At 39.7% G+C, this 21,339-nt stretch overlaps 1 protein-coding gene across 3 annotated transcripts in view; it reads right to left on the bottom strand.

Annotated features, from left to right (window-relative positions):
- Tmem164 (transmembrane protein 164) overlaps positions 1 to 21,339 on the bottom strand; it is a 151,878-nt gene that overhangs the window by 76,104 nt on the left and 54,435 nt on the right. For all 3 annotated transcript variants that reach the window (XM_028767496.1, XM_028767497.1, XM_028767495.1), the window contains one exon: positions 10,207 to 10,256. In XM_028767496.1, the coding sequence (XP_028623329.1) occupies positions 10,207 to 10,256 (50 nt within the window). The remainder of the gene's footprint in view (positions 1 to 10,206; positions 10,257 to 21,339) is intronic.

Raw genomic sequence — 21,339 nt, 5'->3', positions numbered from 1 at the left:
GGATGGATGGATGGATGGATGGATGGATGGATGGATGGATGGATGGATAAAAAGTGCAACCAGGGCAACAAAAAACAAGCTGAAAATGACATCGATCTGTGGCAGTAGGATTCAGAGACCAGGAAGGGATGTAAAAGCTTTCTAGTGTGTGATGACAACAGCACCTTTAGCCTAGCTAACACAGCCAAAAGAGACAGGGAGCTCAGAAGCTGCTATGTAGGTCCAGGCTGCTTACATTCACAGGAGTTCCTTGTCCAGGACTGATGACTTTGTTGCCCCCTACCCTTGAGATCTTAGCCTTCCTCTAACTTCACAAGGGTAGTGGAAAATAAACCTGGATCTGCTGTGGTCCAGGAACAACATTAAACACACCACAACCCAGTTTCCCAACTTCTAACTCCTGGAAAGCTTGGAGAATGCAGCAGAAATGTAGGCTGTTCATAGTTGTTAGTCAGACAGGGGCAGCAAAGACTTCGAGCTGAGAGGTAGAGAATATCCTCTGTGCCCCTCCAAGAAAAAAGCAGTTGGCTCTGAAGGGCTTTGCTATTTCCAGATGTAAAGGCCCAGGTCTCCAGGTGACAAGTGAGAATCTTCACCTTGAGCTTACAAAAACAGGCCCCAACCAGTGTCTGCTCTTTATCTAGTGTTCCTGTATCAATTATGCTCGAAAACTTAAGAACCAGGGTTTTCCAGCCTAGAGAAGAGATGAGATCATAGATAAATAGTACTATTACCAATTGTATTATTATAATCAAGCACAGTCTGAGGGTTATTTTAGAAATATTAACTATTAGGGGATGGGACTGGATACATGCTTGCCATGGTGTACATTTGGAGGCCAGAGAACAACCTTGTAGAATCGGTTCTTTCTTTCCACTTTGGTCTGAGTTCCGGATATTGACCTCAGGTTGTGAAGTTTGTTCAGCAAGTGTCTTTACCCACTGAGACATCTCGAGGGCCTCTGTTTGTTTTTTAAGATGCTCGTGATGGAAGACTGTAATATCAGAAGTTTCCCAAAGAAAAAATCCCTGTCCTGAGGCTTATATCAGAAGACAGGAAGACTAACTCCAGCTTTACTGACCTTAGGCTGGTGTCAGTAGGAATATCTTCAATTTTCAAGGACCTCTTATCCCTCATCGAGGTATTCATTTTAAGTAGACAAGAAATTACCTACTATCGTCTAATTAACAGGACTACTCTTTTTTTTTTTTACAGTCTGAACCTCATTCTGCCCCTCAAGTGTGGACTTTCTGTATGCTAGACCTAATTCTCCTAACATTAGGGTCAGCGAATTATGGTCCCACTCTTACTTTAGGTGGTATAATAAGATATCTACCATGAATTCCCTATATTAGCTGTTTTACAAGTCGGCATTAAGAGTAAAGAGTAACGACACTGTACCACTGTTACCACCAGCAACCCCTGCAACTCTGACATCTATTTATCTAACTAAACTTTACTGGAACATAGCCATATTTATTTCTTTACATATTTCTAGGCCCCTTTCTCACCATCAAAAGAAAGTTGTTCAAGGTCAGAAATTTTACTGTTTCTATGTTATGAGGCTCTAAGGTCTCAAATATTGATATTTAGCCCTTTGTTCTATTTTTTTTTAAAGTCACCCCAAACCAAATATACCCTAGATTTCTACTTTAAAATATGGATAACAACCACTAACATAGCCTCTCCCAACTTCTCACTCAAATATCTATACAGTATCAAAAAAGATCCAATTCCCCAAAACAGTAAAAATTCATAGCCAAACAGACTGACATCCAGAATCTACAAGAACTCTTCATCAGCAATATGGGTGGTGCTAAAGTGGGGAGGGGGGGAATCTGTGGCCAAGTCCTTGACAAAGATAGGGAGATGTTACTAAATCCTTCTGCTAGGAGCAGCCTCATGGCTGGCAAACCGAAAGTTCATTTAGTGATCAGCAAATTGGAGAGCTGCTCCTCCCCAGCATGTCGACTGCTTGCAGGTACTAATCAGTGATGCCTGGAAGCCACCGGCTCCATCTGTTTAGAGGCTCCAATCAATTCTCTAAGATCAAACCCATAGAATACGGTGTGATTGGTGCTAGCAAACTGAATACTGAGAAGGCAAGGCGTCACAAGGGAAACTCTGGGAGTTACACCTGTGGGAGAGGATGAATTTTTTTTACACATTTTATTTGTTCAGAGCATCTGGGAGATTGGGGTAGATAATCTGAAGAGTTACTAGACTGTGAGAAACATGCCAAAAGCTGTGTGCACCAACCTGCCAGCAAAGAGCTGAGAAGTGGTCCTAACCAATCCCATAGAGAATATAAAAATATTTAAAGGCAGTATACACAATCTGTCTTTGACAAATAACAGATCCTCCTTTGAATATGCATTGACATACAAAAAAGCCAGTGTGGTTCCTATAAAAATGTCTGGCAGCACATGGGGAAACGCATATCATTCTGAAGACTTGGAGAAGCATAAACATCCGAATTTAGTGTATGAACCAGAAAGGATTTTAAAAACTGAGTGGATCATGAATAGTATGCAAGAAAACCTGGACTCTAGGAAGCAGGTATTTTTAAAAGGGACCAGAATAAAGCACACTGAGAAGAAAAAACAACAAGCTGCGTCGAAAAGAGAGCTCTGCAAAATGTAGGGAAGAATGACAGAGAGTTAAGTTTCCTAACAGGGGTGACAGAGTGAAATCAATCACATTCATTGGAAGGAAACCAGATGATTCTCTTGCAAGCACACAGACGAAAAGAAGACGTTATACCAGCAGTCCTGCAAAGGCTGCAGTGAGAAATTCTATCACAATAATATACCAAATGAGGAGGTCACAGGGAAAAGGCACATCTTCTTCCCAGAAAGCATTGGCTAAACTCAACAGCCACCTATAGGTTGAGGATGCAATGCAATTCAGCAGGAACATACTTGCCTTGCCTGTCCAAAGCCCTGACAATATAATAGATGATGCACGGATGGATGGATGGATGGATGGATGGATGGATGGATGGATGGACAGAAAGAATCCTTGATCTTTAAGTGTACTGTTACAGAAAGAATCCTTAGTCTTTAAGTGAACTTAAGAACAAAATAATTTCTTCATCATATTATAACATCTAACCTAAGCCAATGATAGCCAACGTTAAGAGTCGAGTAATATCAAATATAAAAATATTCTGAATAAATGGAACACCAGAAATATTTCCATTAAAATCAGAAACAAGATAAGGAGCCCTGCCAGTTTTATTATTTAAAATGATCCCAGAAACTATAGCAAATACAACTGAGCTTGAGCCAAAAGAAAAAAACAGTTCTCTCTTTAAAAGGAGATACATTTACCATTTAGAAATTGATATTTCCAAAATGATCCAGGGCTTAAGATCTGAAGAATTATTATATAAATAAGAATTAAGTGTAATGGCCCAATAGAAAACAAACATAGAAAACTAGAAATCTTTTCCTATGTATCATGAGTAGTAACAGAAGATATAATAAAAGATCATAAGCTACAACCTGTTTTAAAATTACCTTGTTGAGAAATATGTAGGAAACACACACATGCACTCAGACACACATGGACACTGTGGAATATAAAAGAAAATTTCAAGAAATTAAGAAATGACTCATGTTTTATCCTGGCTGAAGAGATTCAACATTGTGATGATATCAGTGCTTATAGAGCTCAAGTAAATGCAGCCAAAATCCTGGCAGGTGTGGAGGAGAACCTGAGAAGATCAACTGAGAGTAGCTAAGACAAACAACTGTAGGCAGCAGAGCAGACTGAGAAGGCAAAGAGAAATCTGGTCTACCTACCTGCTGTTACAAATTAAATACCATAAAGCTGGGGCCTTAACCTGTCCCTTTGCCCAGCCAATGAAGGCCATGATACTCTGTGCTACTCTTTCCATCAAGAAATGTCTTGTGGGCCTAGAGAGCTAGCTCAGCAGCAAAAAGTACTGGTTAGTCTTGCAGAGACACTGGGTTCAATTCCCAGCACCCATATGGTGCCTTGTCTGTAACTATGGTGGCAGGGAATCTGACACCTTCTTCTGGCTTCCATGGACACCGAGTACACATGTTGTGCATAGACATACATAAAGGCAAAATTCCTATGCTAAGAAAATAAAATAATAAAAAGAAAAGGGTTTAAAAGATTATGAAGCTGGTTTAAAACCCAAGAGATGAACAGAATAGTAAAGCAATCCCCTGAGCTAATTCCTAACACATAGGAGAACATACTTATTAAAGAGTTGTTTGTGGTAAAGGACCTTAAGAGAAATCTTTGCTGGGTGTAATGACATATCCCTCTAATCCTAGCACTGGAAAGGTATAATCAGGAAGATCAAGAAAAGGCCAGCGTCTGCTCACATGAGATTCTCTGTCACAACAAATGAACAATAACGAAAGAAACAGTGAATAAAATTACATAGAGAAAAATGTAGACTATGGTCCTACTTCACCCTATTCCTAGAATGAATTTTATATGGCCACATTTAATAATTTTTAAAAGTATAACACTGGATTGTACAACTAATCTTACAATGAGGAAAGTATCTTTTCAGGCATAAAAATACAAGGAGAAAGCTGGTTGCAGCAAAGTATTTGGGATGATGAAACAGGATAATCAAGAATTCCAGGCTATACCAGGATACACAGTTTCAAGCCAGTCTGGGCTATGAGGTGAGACACTGTCTCAAACACTTACTTACTTACATACATACATACATACATACATACATACATACATACATACATACGAAATATTCATGGCGTGAAGGAGGGAATAATCAACATGACCAAAATAAAAGCAAAATTGTTGTATAGCAACCATCTCATTAATGGTGTCTGCTTGCTGAAAGGACTGGACTGTAGCTGCTGGTTCATGCCTGGTGTCTGCCTGCCTAGAGGACTGGTCTGCAGCTGCTGTGTTGTATTTGGTGTTTGCTACAGGACTGAACTGCTGCCCAAGAAGATACAGCTCTCCCCCAAAGAGCTATTGCTGAACAGGTCCACTTCCCCCATATCCTAGTAACTTTTCTCTACTACTATCTCTGCTGGGTAGTGGGCTAGAGGAGGTTGAACTCTTTCTAAAAGTAGGTTGCAAAAAGTTTATGCCTACAGTAAGTCCTTTTTAAATTAAGAACAAAAATGCAAATAAAAGGCAAAAGAAGTATTTACTGAAAAGATAAAAACTTCTAAACTTCACATACATATATTTATTCAGGTAAAATGAGAAATACCCTAATCTAAAACTAGTAACATGAGTTGGTAGTCCACATCAGAACTTATAGAAGTGTATAAAGAACAGATGAGAATAAATGTAACATTCATATATCTGAGATCTGCTGTAATAAAGGAAAACAAAATAAAGGCTTGAGAAAAAGCTGCAGTGAATACTTAGTAAAGCCGAGGGACTTCCTGGCTAATTCAACATGGTGCTCTGTCCTCTCCTTTTCTTTGGCAAAGGGAAATCTTATTCGTTAAGATGGTGGGTTTGGCAAGGCAGTCCACACCTTTAATCCCTGTGCTTGGAGGCAGCAGCAGGCAGATCTCTGTAAGTTGGAGTCCAGTCAGAGATACATAGTGGGACCATATTTCAAAACAAAAAAAAACCCAACTGGTTCACATAATACCAGGATGAGTTTCCTAATGATGACTGAGACAGATACTTCCTTAAAAGTTGGTAATAGACCAACCAGTAATTAAATAGTCTCTAGAATACACAGATACAATCTGTCTTCCAGGAGCCCTTGCACATAACCTCCATGTATTCTCAAGTCCCTTATATAAAATGTTGTGGCACTTGTGTATAACCTACAAATAAACACAGTGCTTATGTCCTCTCTAGGTTAGTTGTAACAACACCTCATACAATGTAAACACTGTAAACATGTGTATAGTACTATGTACATTTGAATAATTTCTTGTGTGGACTATCAATGTTGAAGGAATAATGACAAAGTCTCCTGATAGTACAGATACAATTTAAAACAAAACAAACCTTTCAGTCTGTAGTTGGTTGAATCTGGGGACATGGAACCTCCACACATAGGGCAGAATGTATTGATTTTAGTCAAACCTGTATAAGAAAAGGTATTCTATAGGGTAGCCATAGAAAGTACTGGTAGACTACTCTTAAGGGGAAAGCCATTCTAAGTTGGCAAAGGAAAGTGCCTCAGATCCAAAGAGATGAAGAACAGCCTTGCATGTATAAATACAACAAAACAAACAATGCTGGGGTTGCTAGATGACCATCCACAGAGAAAGGCACCTAGAAACATGGAGATAGGGGGCTTGCAGAAGCAGTAAGCTACCAGGCTAGAATTCTAGACGTTGGTAAGATTAGAGTTCAAAAGACTACCATGCCCAAGGTTGCTGTGTGGTGAGCCAAGTAGAAACCCTGCCAATTCTAGCTCTACATCTCAGACACAGGGTTTCTGTTGAGGCAGCCTTTCTAGCAGCAGGCTACAGCAGCAGCACTTAGCAAGTCACATGGCGGCAGAGGTGCACGGAAATGAAATGCTCACGACCCAGCTGGAACACTGGCAAGCTTTCGTTCTCCCCTGTGAAACAGACCATGAAACCCCTGTAGAGAATCCTGCCCCATCTCCACCACCAAAAGAACTGGCAGCCCCAGCCCAGCGTGGAGCTATGCAGCTTGCTATACACATCATAACCCTTTTTTAAGCAGTGACCGAGCATGTCTCTGCAAAGAACATGGCAAGTTCTGTTTAGCTGGGAAGCTAGCAAACTTACAAATGACTGGTCTAGCAAAGCACCAGTAGAGAAATAAGAAATAGGTAGACGGTGCTGGCCTACAGCAGAGCCTATCTGTGTACACTGAGATGTTTGAACTGTAGAATAACACAGTCATGGTCTTACCACTTAAAAGGAAGATAGGAAGGATTAATAAATCCAAGAATTTAGTCTACATAGCAATAAAAAATTGATAATGTACTTGCTGAGCAAATTTAAATACAGCCAAGCCAACAGAAAACATACAAGATTAAGTTCAACCAACAAAGAATGACTACATGAAGAAACATTCTTCAAATGATCACAAGTACTGCATACTCACTGAAACTTAATGGCAACAAATATGAAGATAAAGAACAGGCAGATGGATAACCAGCACAAATGACCACATTTAAAGTAAAAAGATTTGAATAGATTAGTTCCCAAAGAAGACATTGAAGATGTAATTATGGCTCTACCATAATGGAAAAAAAGGTACCAAGTTCAGATGAGCTTTACAAGTGTTTCATCAAGCCTTCAAAGGACACAGTTTCTAATTGTAACTAAAACAGTACAGACCAAAGGTAAAGAAGAAACTTTTTTATACTATATGTTACCCATCTTATATTTAATCTTCAAATCTAATGAAAAAAACACATTAGTCTTCAATCTCACTTATTAATACTTTAAGACACATTCTAAACAAAATGCAGATGAACAAACTTCAGCTTTGAATCAAAATAATAACATACTATAAACAGTAGACTTACTTCAGTAATATAAAAGTATTTCAAAACCAGAAATTCTATCAAGAAAATTCATTGTATTAGAAAAAAAAATCAAGAGAGCTAGGGGTACAGCTCAATAGCATAGAACTTGTAATGTGCTCAGGAAAAGAAGTAAAACAGAGGAAAAACAAAATTTCAAATGCCAGATGCCAATAAAATACAGCAACCAAACTCAGAAGTCAATGTGGAAATACAAAAAAACAAAAGAAAGAAAAAGAAAATTCAAAACCAAATAAACAAGTTCCAATAGCAAATATAAAAGGAACACTGAAAACATTTTGATTTAAAAAATCTTTAGTTAGACTAGGCCACCAAAATGACTTTTCTTTAGCTATCTAAGTTCCTACAAAATGCAACAAAAATGTAAGTATTGAAAAGATACAAGAAAAATTTAATTTACCCAAAATAAGATATCTGTATAATAGCTGAACATAAGCTAAATATTTGTTTAAAAAATCAATAATCATTTTCCTTGACAGCAAATAGCACTTAGCCATGGAGATGAGGAAGGTATTCAAGTCCCAACAGGAAAAAGCTATTAATTTTTGAGAAATGTATATTAAAAAGCATAGAATAGATAAGAAGAAAAGAATAGATCTAATTAACACAAAATCAGATGTGAACATGCAAAGAAATACAATTTCTTGGCTAAAAAGAACTACATAATTAAAAAGTTCAAGCCAATGTAACATGAGTCTAATTAGAATCTTAGAAGAATTCGAATGGAATATTGAGTAAAAGGAAGCTTTAAAATGTATAAGTAGGAAAAACTGACAAGAATGTAATAAATGAATTTTAAACTAATGCAATCAAGTGAATATAATCGTGGCACACAAACCAACGAAAGAGAACAGAGAATAACTCGAGACTAGTACATAAAACATTGAAAAGCTGACAATGATGGATGTTCAGTTTACAGGAAAAAGCAGGGAATATGTAATATGCTGTTTTAACACAACTGTTTATCCATCTTTGGTAATGCAGAAGTTATATAAGAATAATATTTGTATAAAAAGAAAAATATGCAAGACACTCACATGCAAACTCACATATAAATTGAAAACAATAATATACAAGGTTAGTGCACAGTAATGGTTATCTCAGAGACTAAATTGTCATTAATATGGAAATGCCAAGGTAAGTTGTAGACTTATGAAATACTTTGCAGCCCTTCTTAAATAGGACATTCCAGTAGACTTTGATAGATTTCCATGAGATAGTTTTGAATGGAAAAGCAGGTTGTATTAAAGAACTAAAGCAAACAATTAACAAAAATGTCTACAAGCCACATGAGCTTGCCCGTTCACATGGAGAAAGATGCAGAAAGTTCCACATTGGTTTCATATATGGAGGACTGATGTCAACTAGTAGCCCAAGTTAAAAAAAGAAAATGCAAAGGACCACTATGAAAAAACTCTAGTAATCATATTTACATGTTTATCTATAAGTATAAAATAAGTACATTAAATTGAAAAATAGTAATAATGAGTAAACAATATGATATCTGCTTATCAAAAAAAAAGAAAGAAAGAAAGAAAGGCAATAACCAAAATTATCTCTTAAGGGTAGGATGGAAGTGGTGTTTATTTTCTGATGAGAATTGTTGCTTTCATCCTAATGAAATAAAATCAATGTATGTTGCTTTAAAAACATCACACTGAATAATTGTGCTCATTTTGAAAAGGCAAGGGAGGGGGAGTGAAGTTAAATTGCCCTTTTCTGTGGGAGCTGTCCATATAAAATATAAAAAGTCACCCGGAAGAAAGGTACTCACCTAAGGCAAGAGGCTAAGTGGCTATTCTGCGGTGCTGTCTGCAGCAGCAAATGGGGTAGTTTTCCCTTAACCTCACACTCTAATGACTTAAGTAAATCAGAAAGCCATTTACTCTACTCACAACTACCCAAGCATCTGCTAGGCATATTACTTCCTGTTCCTTCCCTCTGGCCATTTCACTATTCACAAATAGCTCCAACATGCGGGTGGGGGTGGGGGAGAGGAAATTAATTCAGCCCATTTACCTTCGAATTAGCAACTCTCATAAAAGGTCTGATGAGGGAGATGATCACAACTCATGGCTAAAATGAGGGTTCTGGGACTCTTACTAATTTAATTTAAGTAATCCTGCCTTCCGAGAAACATGATTTGCTTGAGTATACTTTAATGGATTTAATGCTCACTGATATTTTAAAGAAACTCAGGATTTATAGTGCTACGGATATGGCTCAGTAGTAGAACATAGTGCAGCAGGTATAAGGCCCTGAGTTCAATTCCCAGAATCCCTGTCGCTTCATTTTGCACTTGAAGGAAAAATGGCCATAAAGACACAAAAACAAAGGCCTTCAATAGCACGTCCTCAATGAAGAGATAGATAGAGGAGGGCTATGGAATAAAGCTATGTGGCCTTCAACAGCTCTCAGAGTAATGTAAGCAGAACAACAAGCTGCCAAGCCACCCTGCTTTGCCTGTGTAATTGGTACAGTGGGATTTCCCAGAGTTCAACAACAGCCATTAACCCACATACAACATGTTCACGACAGTTCAGTGGATCCTAACAGAGGTTTATTCCTCATGAAAGGCCAGGGGACCAAGCAGGACAGGCCACAGACTTGATACCACATCATCCTTTGTCATTAAATGGATAAAGAGCTGCCTGAAAAGGGCCATGGAGTAAAACATAATTTTCTCTTACTTGAAGATGACGGTAGCTCCCGGACATGGAGGACAGGCCAGGAGGAAGATCTGCAATTGAAGAATTAAGAATGGTTAGAAAGCAAAACACTCAGCACAGTGACTTGGTGCTTCCTTTAATAATATTTTTTTAAAAAAACTTTAAAACCAAAAAAATGTAAAAAATTAGAAAGGTTAAAATTACGTTTTGTGTGTTGGTTAAAATTTGTATGCTTACAAAGCAAACAGATAGTTTACCAAAGTACATTTGTATTTGTGTGTGTGTGTGTGTGTGTGTGTGTGTGTGTAAGAGAAAGTGTGTGTGTGTGTGTGTGTAGAATTTTAAGTATTTCAACTTCAATATACCATAAGTAGCCAATCTTTGAAGCTTTAACCCAGGGCAGGCAAAAATAGATTCTTCACATGAAATATGCACATGAATTCCATCTGGTTTGCCTCCCATGGGGGTAGGTGGGCTTATCAATACCCAGAGATGCCAAATTTAGCACATGAAAATACAGGACACCAAGTTAAACTAGAATTCCAGAGAAACAGTGAATAATATTTTTGTGTAAGTAGGCTGGAAGTGTTGCATGAAGCCTATTTCTATTAAAACATTGCTTGATTTTTATCTGAAAATTGAATGTAACTGGGCATTCTGAATTTTCCTACAACTCTAACAAACTGCCACCCCAGACTCTAAACCCCACTTGAATTTTGTTTGTTTCTACACATGTCTACCCAGAGGTGATTTTTCTAAAGTCCTGTTACCATGACAGGCAAAAATGTAAGCCAAAGCCGAGTGGTGGTGGCGCACGCCTTTAATCCCAGCACTTGGGAGGCAGAGGCAGGCGGATTTCTGAGTTCGAGGCCAGCCTGGTCTACTGAGTGAGTTCCAGGACAGCCAGGGCTACACAGAGAAACCCTGTCTCGAAAAACCAAAACAAAAAACAAAAAAAAAAATGGAAGCCAAAAGAATCTTGTCATTCTAGTGGGTGAATGAGGTCCCTGATCTTGGGTGTGACTCCAGGCCGTGAAGACCTGCAGTTGTTTGGCCTTCACATTGGTCTTCAACTGCCATCGAGACCAAAACAGCCTTTACAAAATTTGCTAACCATGCAGCTCCTAGATTCTCAGCTAAAGCATCCTGATCTGCAATCCTGAGACCTCCCCTCACCACATCTGCATGCTGAACAACAGCTCCAGATGGAATGAGGTCAGCCATTCCTGGTCACCTAACATGCTATGTGTTTGCTCTTAGATTAACACACACTGATTTCATTCTGTGGTGTAGAAAAGTCATCATCGATAGCTGTGCCTGCCACATTGAGAGCTCTGATAAATTTGCATTATGGGCTTGTCGGTTTTGCCAAATGTGTATGCTTTGGCATTTTGTTCCTCCTTTCAGTTGGAGTCTACGCTGAGAAGAATAGTCTGGACTATAGGGAAGACATCTGCTTGGCAGCGAGAATCCATGCTAAGAGGAAAAGAAGGGAGCGCGGAAAAGACAGTGGCTTAACACCATTGAGAATCCATCATCCCCGTTACCCCATCAGAGAACCCCTCCATGGGAAGAGCCACCCACCAGTGCCCACCCCATGCCTTTTCTCTGTGAGTCAACTTGATTGAAGCGCAACTTCAATGATAATTTCAGGTCCACAATCCTCTATTGGTAAACCCCAAATTCAAAGGGCTCTACAACAGAAACTGTGTGCTTGTCCAAAACATGACTTGAATGGAGGCAAATCACACTTTATTTACTGTACTTATGGGGAATTTCCATGTATTTCCCACAGAAATTAGATGTATTTCACTATGTGAGGTGTTGCCCCAGGCCCCACTGTGAGTACACGGAAAATATCCATGGCGTTGCTTTTCTAAAACACCCAAAACAAGCTGATTTCTGAACTACATCTAACTCTACTCATTTTGAATAAGGATTGTGTACTTGAAATTTTGATTCTGCAAATACTATTTCCTCCCCACACCCTTGTCTGGCCCTCAGGAGCAGTCCAAGAAAGAACTAAATTATGCTGGTGTTCTTTACCCCAGACACAGCAGGAAGGTTACTCACCTTAGGCCTTAGGCAAAGGACCAATTGGGAGGCTGCCCAAACCCACCATCAGTCCTACCAAAGCCTATTCTTTGAAGCCATGGTACAGAGAGGATACCGGGCCCCAACCACCTTGGAAAGGTCTCCAGTTCATCTAGAATACCCCCAGAGTCATGGCAGCAGCCTCCTGGGCTTCTGGAATAGCCAGACACTTGCAACATGTCAAAGAGAAAGCAAAAATCCAATAGAGAACCTCAAATGAAGTCTAAATTTTCTGTGTTGGCAGCCTAGAGGAGACAAACACGTAAGTGTTTGACTAGTTCTGTCCTTTTGCACAGCAAATGTTCTGGAACCTACTATCAAGATTAAGCCTCCAGTTTCAATCCACTCCATTCTCATATTATTTGCCACCACTCAAGAGACAGCTAGCTAATCTAGCCTTGATTCTACATGAACTCGCCAACAGTTACTTTCACAGGGCCAAAACTTTCTAACTGACATTCCAGCCTTTCTCACCTTGCCTGTCTATACCCATCACCAGGATAGGGGATTTTTTTTTTTTTGGCAAGCAATCTTTGAGTCAAATACAGTGAATACATTAGCAGCAGCAACAACAAAACAAACAAAAACCAAAACAACCTCAATATTCAATGCATTCCATTTCTAGGAAACCCACAGCTTCCTTCAGCCACCAGAAAGATTTCTGAAATTGAACCTCTGCTTAGTCAGGCTAAGGCCAAATCTCTCATCACCCTTCTTCGATCATGCACTATAAAAATAACATTTCAACCTATTAGCCCAAGGGTCCCTAGCCTTGCCTTTACTGTCCTTATCCCCTTCATTGGATGGCTCCAGACACCTCCAAATTTTTGACAGCATATGGTTTACACTGCCAGATGGAAAACTAAAACATTCCTTGAGCTGCAAACAGAGGACACCTAGAAGTACAAACACAAAAGATGAGAGATGAGAACAGATGCCAGCATATCTCAGCACCGACTCTCTATCCATGTTCCAAACGGCTCAGGCTTTGCTGGGCTCAGGCTCAAGCAAAGAGCAAAATTTGGGACCAAGCAGAATGGTGCTACAGAGAACCAACACATCACAAGACAGGCAGGGCCATGTTATTTAACCCCATTTCACAGATGAAGAGACTGAGGAAGAAGTATTTCTGAGAAACCTCCACTTCAATGTACTTGCCATCTAGGCTCTTCCTCTCCCTACAGCCCTGCCCGTTCACTGCATTCACAGCACACAAAGAACATTCCAGTAGTTTTATGCCAGTACTACCATACATTCGTGAGATCTATTTTGATCACCATGAGATATATCAAAACATACCCAACAGGGCAGCCCACCACACAGATCCAGCAATGCCCACACAAGCTCAATTTAGCTCAAACTCATCTCAGCCCCAGGTCTGGTGGGTACATGTGATTCACAAACCCTTATAAAACTGAAGTCTTTGTGGCTAGTCAGTACAGGAAAAAAAAAGCCCAGATGCTATTAAAAAAAAAAAAACAGTCTTAATTCTCTGTGAACCCCCCCCCAATACAAGTCCAGCCCAGAAAACAGTACATTTAACGCTTTCCAGTTACCCGGTGGCTGTTTCAGTTCATCTTCTATCTCTTAACCACTATTGCTCTAGGCACCATCCCGACCCCCCCCCCCCCGCCCCATCCTCTCAACTATTATTTTTTCCTACTCTCTATTCATGCCCCCAATTATCTTAGCCCCAAGTTTACCAAAAACCATCCTAAAGGAGCTGCTGGACCAGTTGAGCACTGAAGAGAAGATGAACGACGTCAAATGGCAATGAAGAGTACGAGCCCAGAGACTGACATGTAGCCTAGCACACAAGCATTTAGGTCCTAGACCTCTGCCTCCGGTTTGCCTGGTTCCGCTTCCAATGAAGACACCCAGATATCTAAGGATTCCTAAGAACACATGCATGTGAGTTACTTACCACAGGGGAGTGGGTAATACTCACATAGGGAAGATCAAATTCCTGGGTTGTACAAAGTCTTTCCTGAAGCTCTACTCACTCCCTGGACCTTTGTGCCCTCAGCATTTCTCTCTGGACTACTGTGACAATCTCTTCCCTATGTACCCACCACCAGGTACAATGTTACAAGAAGGATTTATCTAAAATGCCACTCTGCTGTGCCTTTTGAAATCCTCCTAATGCTGGCCAATACCTAAAGAAAAGCACAGCGGATAAGAGCATCTGTGTGCCAGTCTCCACCTATCACTTAAATATGCCAACTGTATCCTGAACATGCTTCTATGGCTTCATTTCTTTGTTCATTTTTTTAAAAAGTACTTTTAAAAATATATACATACATATACATACATATGTATGGCTATTTTTATCTGCCTGTATGTCTGTGCACCATATAGATGCAGTGCTACAAGAGGCCAGGAGACTGCATTAGATTCCCAGGAGCTGGAGTTACCGACAGGTTGTTAGCTACCATGTGGATGCTGGGAATTGAACCTGGGTCTTCTGCAAGAGCAGCAGCCCGCTGTTAACTGCAGAGCCATCTCTCCAGCTCCCTCTACAGCCTAATCTCTAACAGCTTCACCTTACTCAATTACATGCCCATTCAATAATTTACCCGTTACCTTAGTCCACAGTTACTGGATACTGTGTAGGTCCACAGAAATCTATAATACAAGCCAGTTGTAGTAGCTCACATCTATAATCCCAGGATGGGAGAAACGGAGCTAGAAGGACGCATTCCAGGCCAGTCTAGGTACGGAGTGAACTTGAAGGCAGCGTGGACTATAGAGTGAAGCTGCTGGTTTGAATAAGATGTCTTCCATAGTCCTAAACATTTGAACCCTTGGTCTCAATTTGGTACCACTGTCTGGAGATGTTTACGAGGTGTGGCCTTGCTGAAGGAAGTATGTCTTTAAGAAAAGAATTTTAAAAAAAGCCTCACCTACTGACAGTTCTCTATCTCTGCTTCCTGCTTATGATTCAAGATGTAAGCCCTCAGTTTCCCTTGCCTGCTACCACCTTTGACATTAAAGACTCTTAGTCCCTATGGAACCATAAGCCCAAATAAACTCTTTATTCCGTGAATTGGTCCTGGTGTTTTATCACAGCAACAGAAAAGGAAATAATACAGAAACACTGTCCCAAATCAATCAATCGATCAACCTGCAATACCAAGAAACTGCCCTTGGTAGTCCTATACACTATTCCAGAATGGTATCCCAGGAAACCTTTCCATCTTATGACTATTTCTGATTTACTATGCAAATGCAGACTTAACACTAACCCCCCAGGGAAACTCCCATATAATATACCCATGGTTAAAGGTCCAATCCTAGCACCAGCTCTCCCAGTTTACCTCTTTCTGAGAATTTACCACTTTCGTCAGTGTTAGAAAGAAGTGTTACAAAGAAGTTTCCCTCAACAATTGGATACATGGGAATAAGCACGCCTAAGAACAAGGAAGCTGTAAAGTCAGAGACTTAAAGAAAAAATTATTAGGGTTGGCTGGCCAACCACAGGAGTGTGGAATAAGAAGTGTAAAGGCATGTTTAGTAATGTCCATACTCAAACAATAGCCACTCCCAGGCTCCTAAACAAATCCACCCAGATTAAACGGCTGGGTTTTTTTTTTTTTATTGTGTGACAGGATCACACAAATAGCCCAGGTTAGTCTCTAACTCATAATCCTCTTGCTTCAGCCTCCTGGATGCTGAGATTCCAGGCACACATTTCCTTGTACTGCTTGTGTACAGGTTTTCTGGTCATGGGAGACTTGATCAATACTCAGATTCTAACACTCACTAACCCCGTGGCCTTGAGAGAAGAGGACTTTTTTTTAATCTGTAAAATGGGGCTGAAAATAGGACTTATATCTCACAGGGATTCAGAGAGGATCAAATATGATAAAACAAGCTAATGTATTTGGCACAGTGTCTAGCACAGAGCCCACCCTAAATATTTAGTAGCTATACATCCGATTTCTATGGAAAAATCTATTCCTAAGATGAACTATACCAGCAACATCTTACATTAAGCTTGCAAGTCACTCTATTTAATTTGTCCTAAATTGCTCACATTAATAACATTCTGGTGTAGGACTTGGCTTCTCCTGTCCAGCTGCCTAAAGGGAGAAAATATTTAACCATTTAGGCTCAAGTCCCTCATCTGTAAAATGAAGATTACAATAGTACTATCTCATAGAGTTGGTGTCAGAATAGAACGATAGATTACTGAGGTCAGTGGACAGTATAATCTCACTTCAGTGTGCCCTATAGAGAGTGTCATCCTCAATGGATACACATCCCTTTCCCTTTTCCTTGTACTGTGAATTCCACCAAAGTGCATGGCAAGTTTTATGTCTTCCACAAAGTCTTCTCCAATAACTCCAGACACTGCCCTTATACCCCTCTACTCCAACAGCCTGTTAGATTCATTTAATTTGGGACATTAAATAGCTGTTTATTATGACACAGTTGCACATAGTGGCACAGTAAATTGAAAGCTAAGATCTGGTTATTAATGTTTCCTTCCAGTAAACAAGGCCACAGCAGTATAATCAAGGCCATCACCAACGTGGCTTCCTGGTGATGCTGTGCTGGTATTTTCTACTGAACCTCCATTTCTGCATCTCTAAAGTTGTCCTGTCACAGCTTCAACTTCTATTTTTATGTGGGTACCAAATTCTTCCTGGAGACTTCCAAGTAGATGGTATACAGATATGTCTGATGTGGCATGCCTAAATCTGAACTTGTTACCTTCCTTCCCTGTTTTTTCAACTCTTAAAAATAGAAGAAATGGTCTCATCCTTCCATATGGTAGGTTTCCCACTAAGAAAGGTAGAAGAAATGAGAGAAACATAAAATTGCCAATAGGCCAACACTGCAACCATAACTGCTGCAGCCAAGAAGCACTAAAGACATAGTAGTTAATAAGAAAGCTGATACCATTTCTAAAACAGTCATTTACCCTGGGAAAACCTGATAGAAACCACCCTAAGCAGGAATCACATCTAGCATCCCATTATCAATACATGTCATCATGTACGTCTTGTGACAGATAAGAATATGTCATTTTGGTGAAAATCTGACTCAAATTACATAATCTCAGTCAAAACATAAAGAACTTCACTGACCAGCACTCTTCAAAACTTCCAGGATCACAAAAGAAACTGGGAGACTGTGGAGGCTTAGAAGAGACTGAAGTGACAGGACCACTTCAGATGATGTAAGAGACTGAAGTGACAGGACCACTTGGGATGATGTAAGACTCTAGACTGGATCCTGGAGAAGCAAAAGAGGGTTCATGGAAAGACTGTTGGGACCTGAATAGAGAGTACAACTTCATTAAACTACTATGCCAACACTAACAGCGTTGACATTGTATCATAATTACACAGGATGCTAACATTTGGAGAAGCAAGGTGGCAGGTGCAACCTTCCTATAAATCATAATCATTTTAAGAAACCAGGGGTGATACTGTACAACCTTAATCCCAGCTCTTGAGACACAGAAGCAGATGGATCTCTGGGATTCTAGGTCAGCCTGGTCTACATGGTGAGTTCCAGTACACTTAGAGTTTTACATAAAAGAGAGACCCTGTCTTTAAAAAGGAAAGAAGAAGGAAAAGGGGGGAGGATAAGAAGGTCGGGAAGAAGAAAAGAGGAGAGGAGAAAGGAAAGGGGAAAAGGATCTGTGAGCCAATCAATCAGCTTCTCCTCAAACCTCAGAGCTATTGATTCTGATGCCTCCTATCCTCAAATGTAGCCACTACCCGAGCAAACCACTTCACCTTTTTTGAGTGGTTCTGGAGCCTATCTTCAATATATTTTCCTACTTTCATCCCTATCACTTACTTAACTTGCTATGTAACTTTTCCTTACTAATCTCCAGGTGTCCTCCATCTGTCCCCCTTTACCCTAGTTCAAAGTACTGTCATATTTCTACTCTTGAAACAGTGCCTGGTCACATTACACTCCATAAGAATTTCTGATGACAGATTTGCTGCAGTTCTTATCACAATCCCAGGGACTGAGGAGAGTAACAGACTGATCCTCAAGTTCACGTGACAATAATAGCCAAAATAAGAGCAAGTAAAACTCACAGTACCCAGCTACACAACTCCAACCAAAGCAACAGGAACCAAAGCAGTGTGGTCTCAACATCAAAGATGATGGGACAGAACTGAGAAGTCTAAAAATAAACCCTCACAACTGATTTCAGCTGGAATGAAAAGACCATTTAAAGGTAGAAAGAATGTATCCAACGGTCATGGACCAGCTTATTCACATGCAAAACAATGTCTTCCCACTGGCAGTGGGTTACTCAAAATCAAAGCAATAGCTATGAGAGCCAAACGTATAAGGTGTGTGAAAAACATAGGAATATATATTAATGCTTTGGATTTGATAATGATATGACATCTCTATATGATATGACATCAAAACACAGGTCCTCTGAGCCTTTACCCTTGGCTAAGGCACCATTGGCAACATTTTTACAGATATAGGCACTTTTTCTTTGTTGATATTCTATTGGATAGCCCCATACTACTCAAGTGCATATGAACAGCTCTAGTTGGACTAAGTGAATCATTTTTTAAGCCTCGTTTGGTGGTGCTTACCTTTAATCCCATCCTTCAGAAGACAGAGGCAAGAGGATATCTCTAAATTTGGGGCTAGTTTAGTCTACATAGTTCCATGATAGCCAGAGGGAAAAAAAAATAGTGACAACCTGTCTCAAAACAAAACAAAAGACATTAAATAGGGAAAGAGACTTGAGGGGACCTGGAAGATTTGTAGGCATAAGTGGGAAAGTAAGTATGACCAAACACACTGAATACACATAGGAATTTTTCTTTAAAATTTTATTTTAAATTATGTGGTGGGGAGGGGTATGTGTATGTAAACACAGGTGCCCACAATGGCCAGAGCCATCAGATCCCCTAGAGGTGGAATTACAGGTAGTTGTACCCCACCTATGACCGTAGATGCCAGAAGAGGACATTTGATTTCCTGGAACTAGAATCAGGGATAGTTGTGAATGGCTGTATGGATGTTAGGAACTGTACCCAGGTCTTCTAGAGGAGTAGCCAGTATTCTGCTGAGCCATCTATCCAGCCCAATATATTTGAAAAATTTCAAAGAATAAATTTAAATTACACTAAAAACTTGAGAAACAACAGAAATTGTAAAATTGACTTTTCAGAAACTAAAATATTTTGGGTCTCAAAGGATACTGAGAAACAAATAGTTATAATGCTGCAGGCCATGTATGTGACAATGATGTAGTATCCAGGTCTATAATAATCTACTGACAAAACTAAAATCTGAGTCCAATCCCTGGAACACAAGTGCTTGAAGCAGAGAACTGACTCCAGCAAGTTGCCCTCTGACTTCCACACATGTGTGTACATGTATGCACATACAAACACACATAACTCAATCTAATAATTTTTAAAGACAACCCAATTTTAAAAGTAAGCTAAGAGCTCAGCATGATGGTATAGTGTCTATAATTCTAGCACCACAGAACTGCAAGTTTGAGGTCAACAGGGGGTAATAGTGGGACTCTGTCTTGTAAAATAAAATGCAGAAAGAAGAAAAATACAAAGAGGAGATACGTTTAATATTTGAATAGACATTGCTCCAAAGAAAATATATAAATGGTCCATATGTACACAAAAAGATGTTCAACTTCACTAGACATCATGGAAATGCAAATCAAATCCACAATGAAATAGCACTACCAACAACAACAACACAGGTACAGTAAAGGAGACAATCAGCATTAAGAAGATGATCCAGTATACAAGTTTCTTCAAAGTGTGACGAACTGTATTCAGATCCTTAGAGCCTATATTAACTTGGATGCAGGAGTATGCATCTGTAATCTCAGCACAATTACACGAAGATGGGGAAGAGACAGAAGAATCCATACACTGGTAGGCCAGCTAGCCCAGCATATGCTGCAAGGAACAAGAGGTTTTGCCTCAAACATAGTGTAAGGCAAGAAATGACACTCATGGTTGTCCACTGACCTCCAAACAGGCACAGTGGTACCTGCACACACCTGCATTCACATGCATATACATTCATTCACATAAATAAGCAGACACACACATGCACACTACACACATGCACACACAGGCACACATGTCATATAGGTTTTTAAAATAACAATTATTAGTATTCAAAAGAATATGGAGAAATCGAGGTCCTCCTACACTATTAGTAGGTATATAATACATTGTGGATATTTTAGAAAACATTTTGACAATTCCCCAAGAGGTTAAATATGGTTATAATATACATGACCCAACAAGTCTACTGCTTAATTTTGTTCTATTATTTTATGTGTATGGGCGTTTTGTCTACATGTATGTCTGTGCAACACATGTATGTGTGGTTATGGCATCAGAACCGTAGTTACAGATGATTGTGAGTCTACAAGTGGGTGCTGGGAATTGAACCTGGGTCCCTTGGAAAAGTAGCCAGTGCTCTTAATCTCTGAACCACTTTGCCAGCCCCTAATCCTACTTCTATAGCCAAGAGAAATGAGAACATATGCCCACCCAAAATCTAATACACAGAGGTTAAAATATCATTATTCATAATAGCCAAAAAGTAGAATTAATTACAATGCTCATCACTGAATAAAAAGATACATAAAATATACACATTCATACCAGACACTATTATATTGGCTTAAAACGAATGAAGTACCAACTCTCTCTTCCTGGTTACGGCAGCAGCTTCTGTTTCAGACTCCTTGGGAACACTTCTGAATCATACTACCCTATATTTCTCCCCCAGTCCACACCCTTGATGAAGACAGCACTAATACATTAATCCGTGATGCCAGGATCGCCGAGTATAGTTGTACAGGCTGTACACTGCACAACCCTAGTGGCGCCATTCAATTATAGTCTATGTGAATGGCACCCCCTCCTAGGGTTGTGCAGTGCATAGCCGCTCCTGGAGGACCTTCGTGGAAGCACACCTAGAATTTGGGAATAAAGCCAAAAAGAAAGAAAGAAAGAAAGAAAGAAAGAAAGAAAGAAAGAAAGAAAGAAAGAAAGAAAGAAAGAAAGAAAGAAAGAG

Source organism: Grammomys surdaster, unplaced genomic scaffold, assembly GCF_004785775.1.
Source record: "Grammomys surdaster isolate TR1022 unplaced genomic scaffold, NIH_TR_1.0 173, whole genome shotgun sequence".
In the NCBI taxonomy this organism is placed as follows: Eukaryota; Metazoa; Chordata; class Mammalia; order Rodentia; family Muridae; genus Grammomys; species Grammomys surdaster.
Note: the sequence above shows the minus strand (reverse complement) of the source record. Positions and strands in the feature narration are given on the sequence as shown.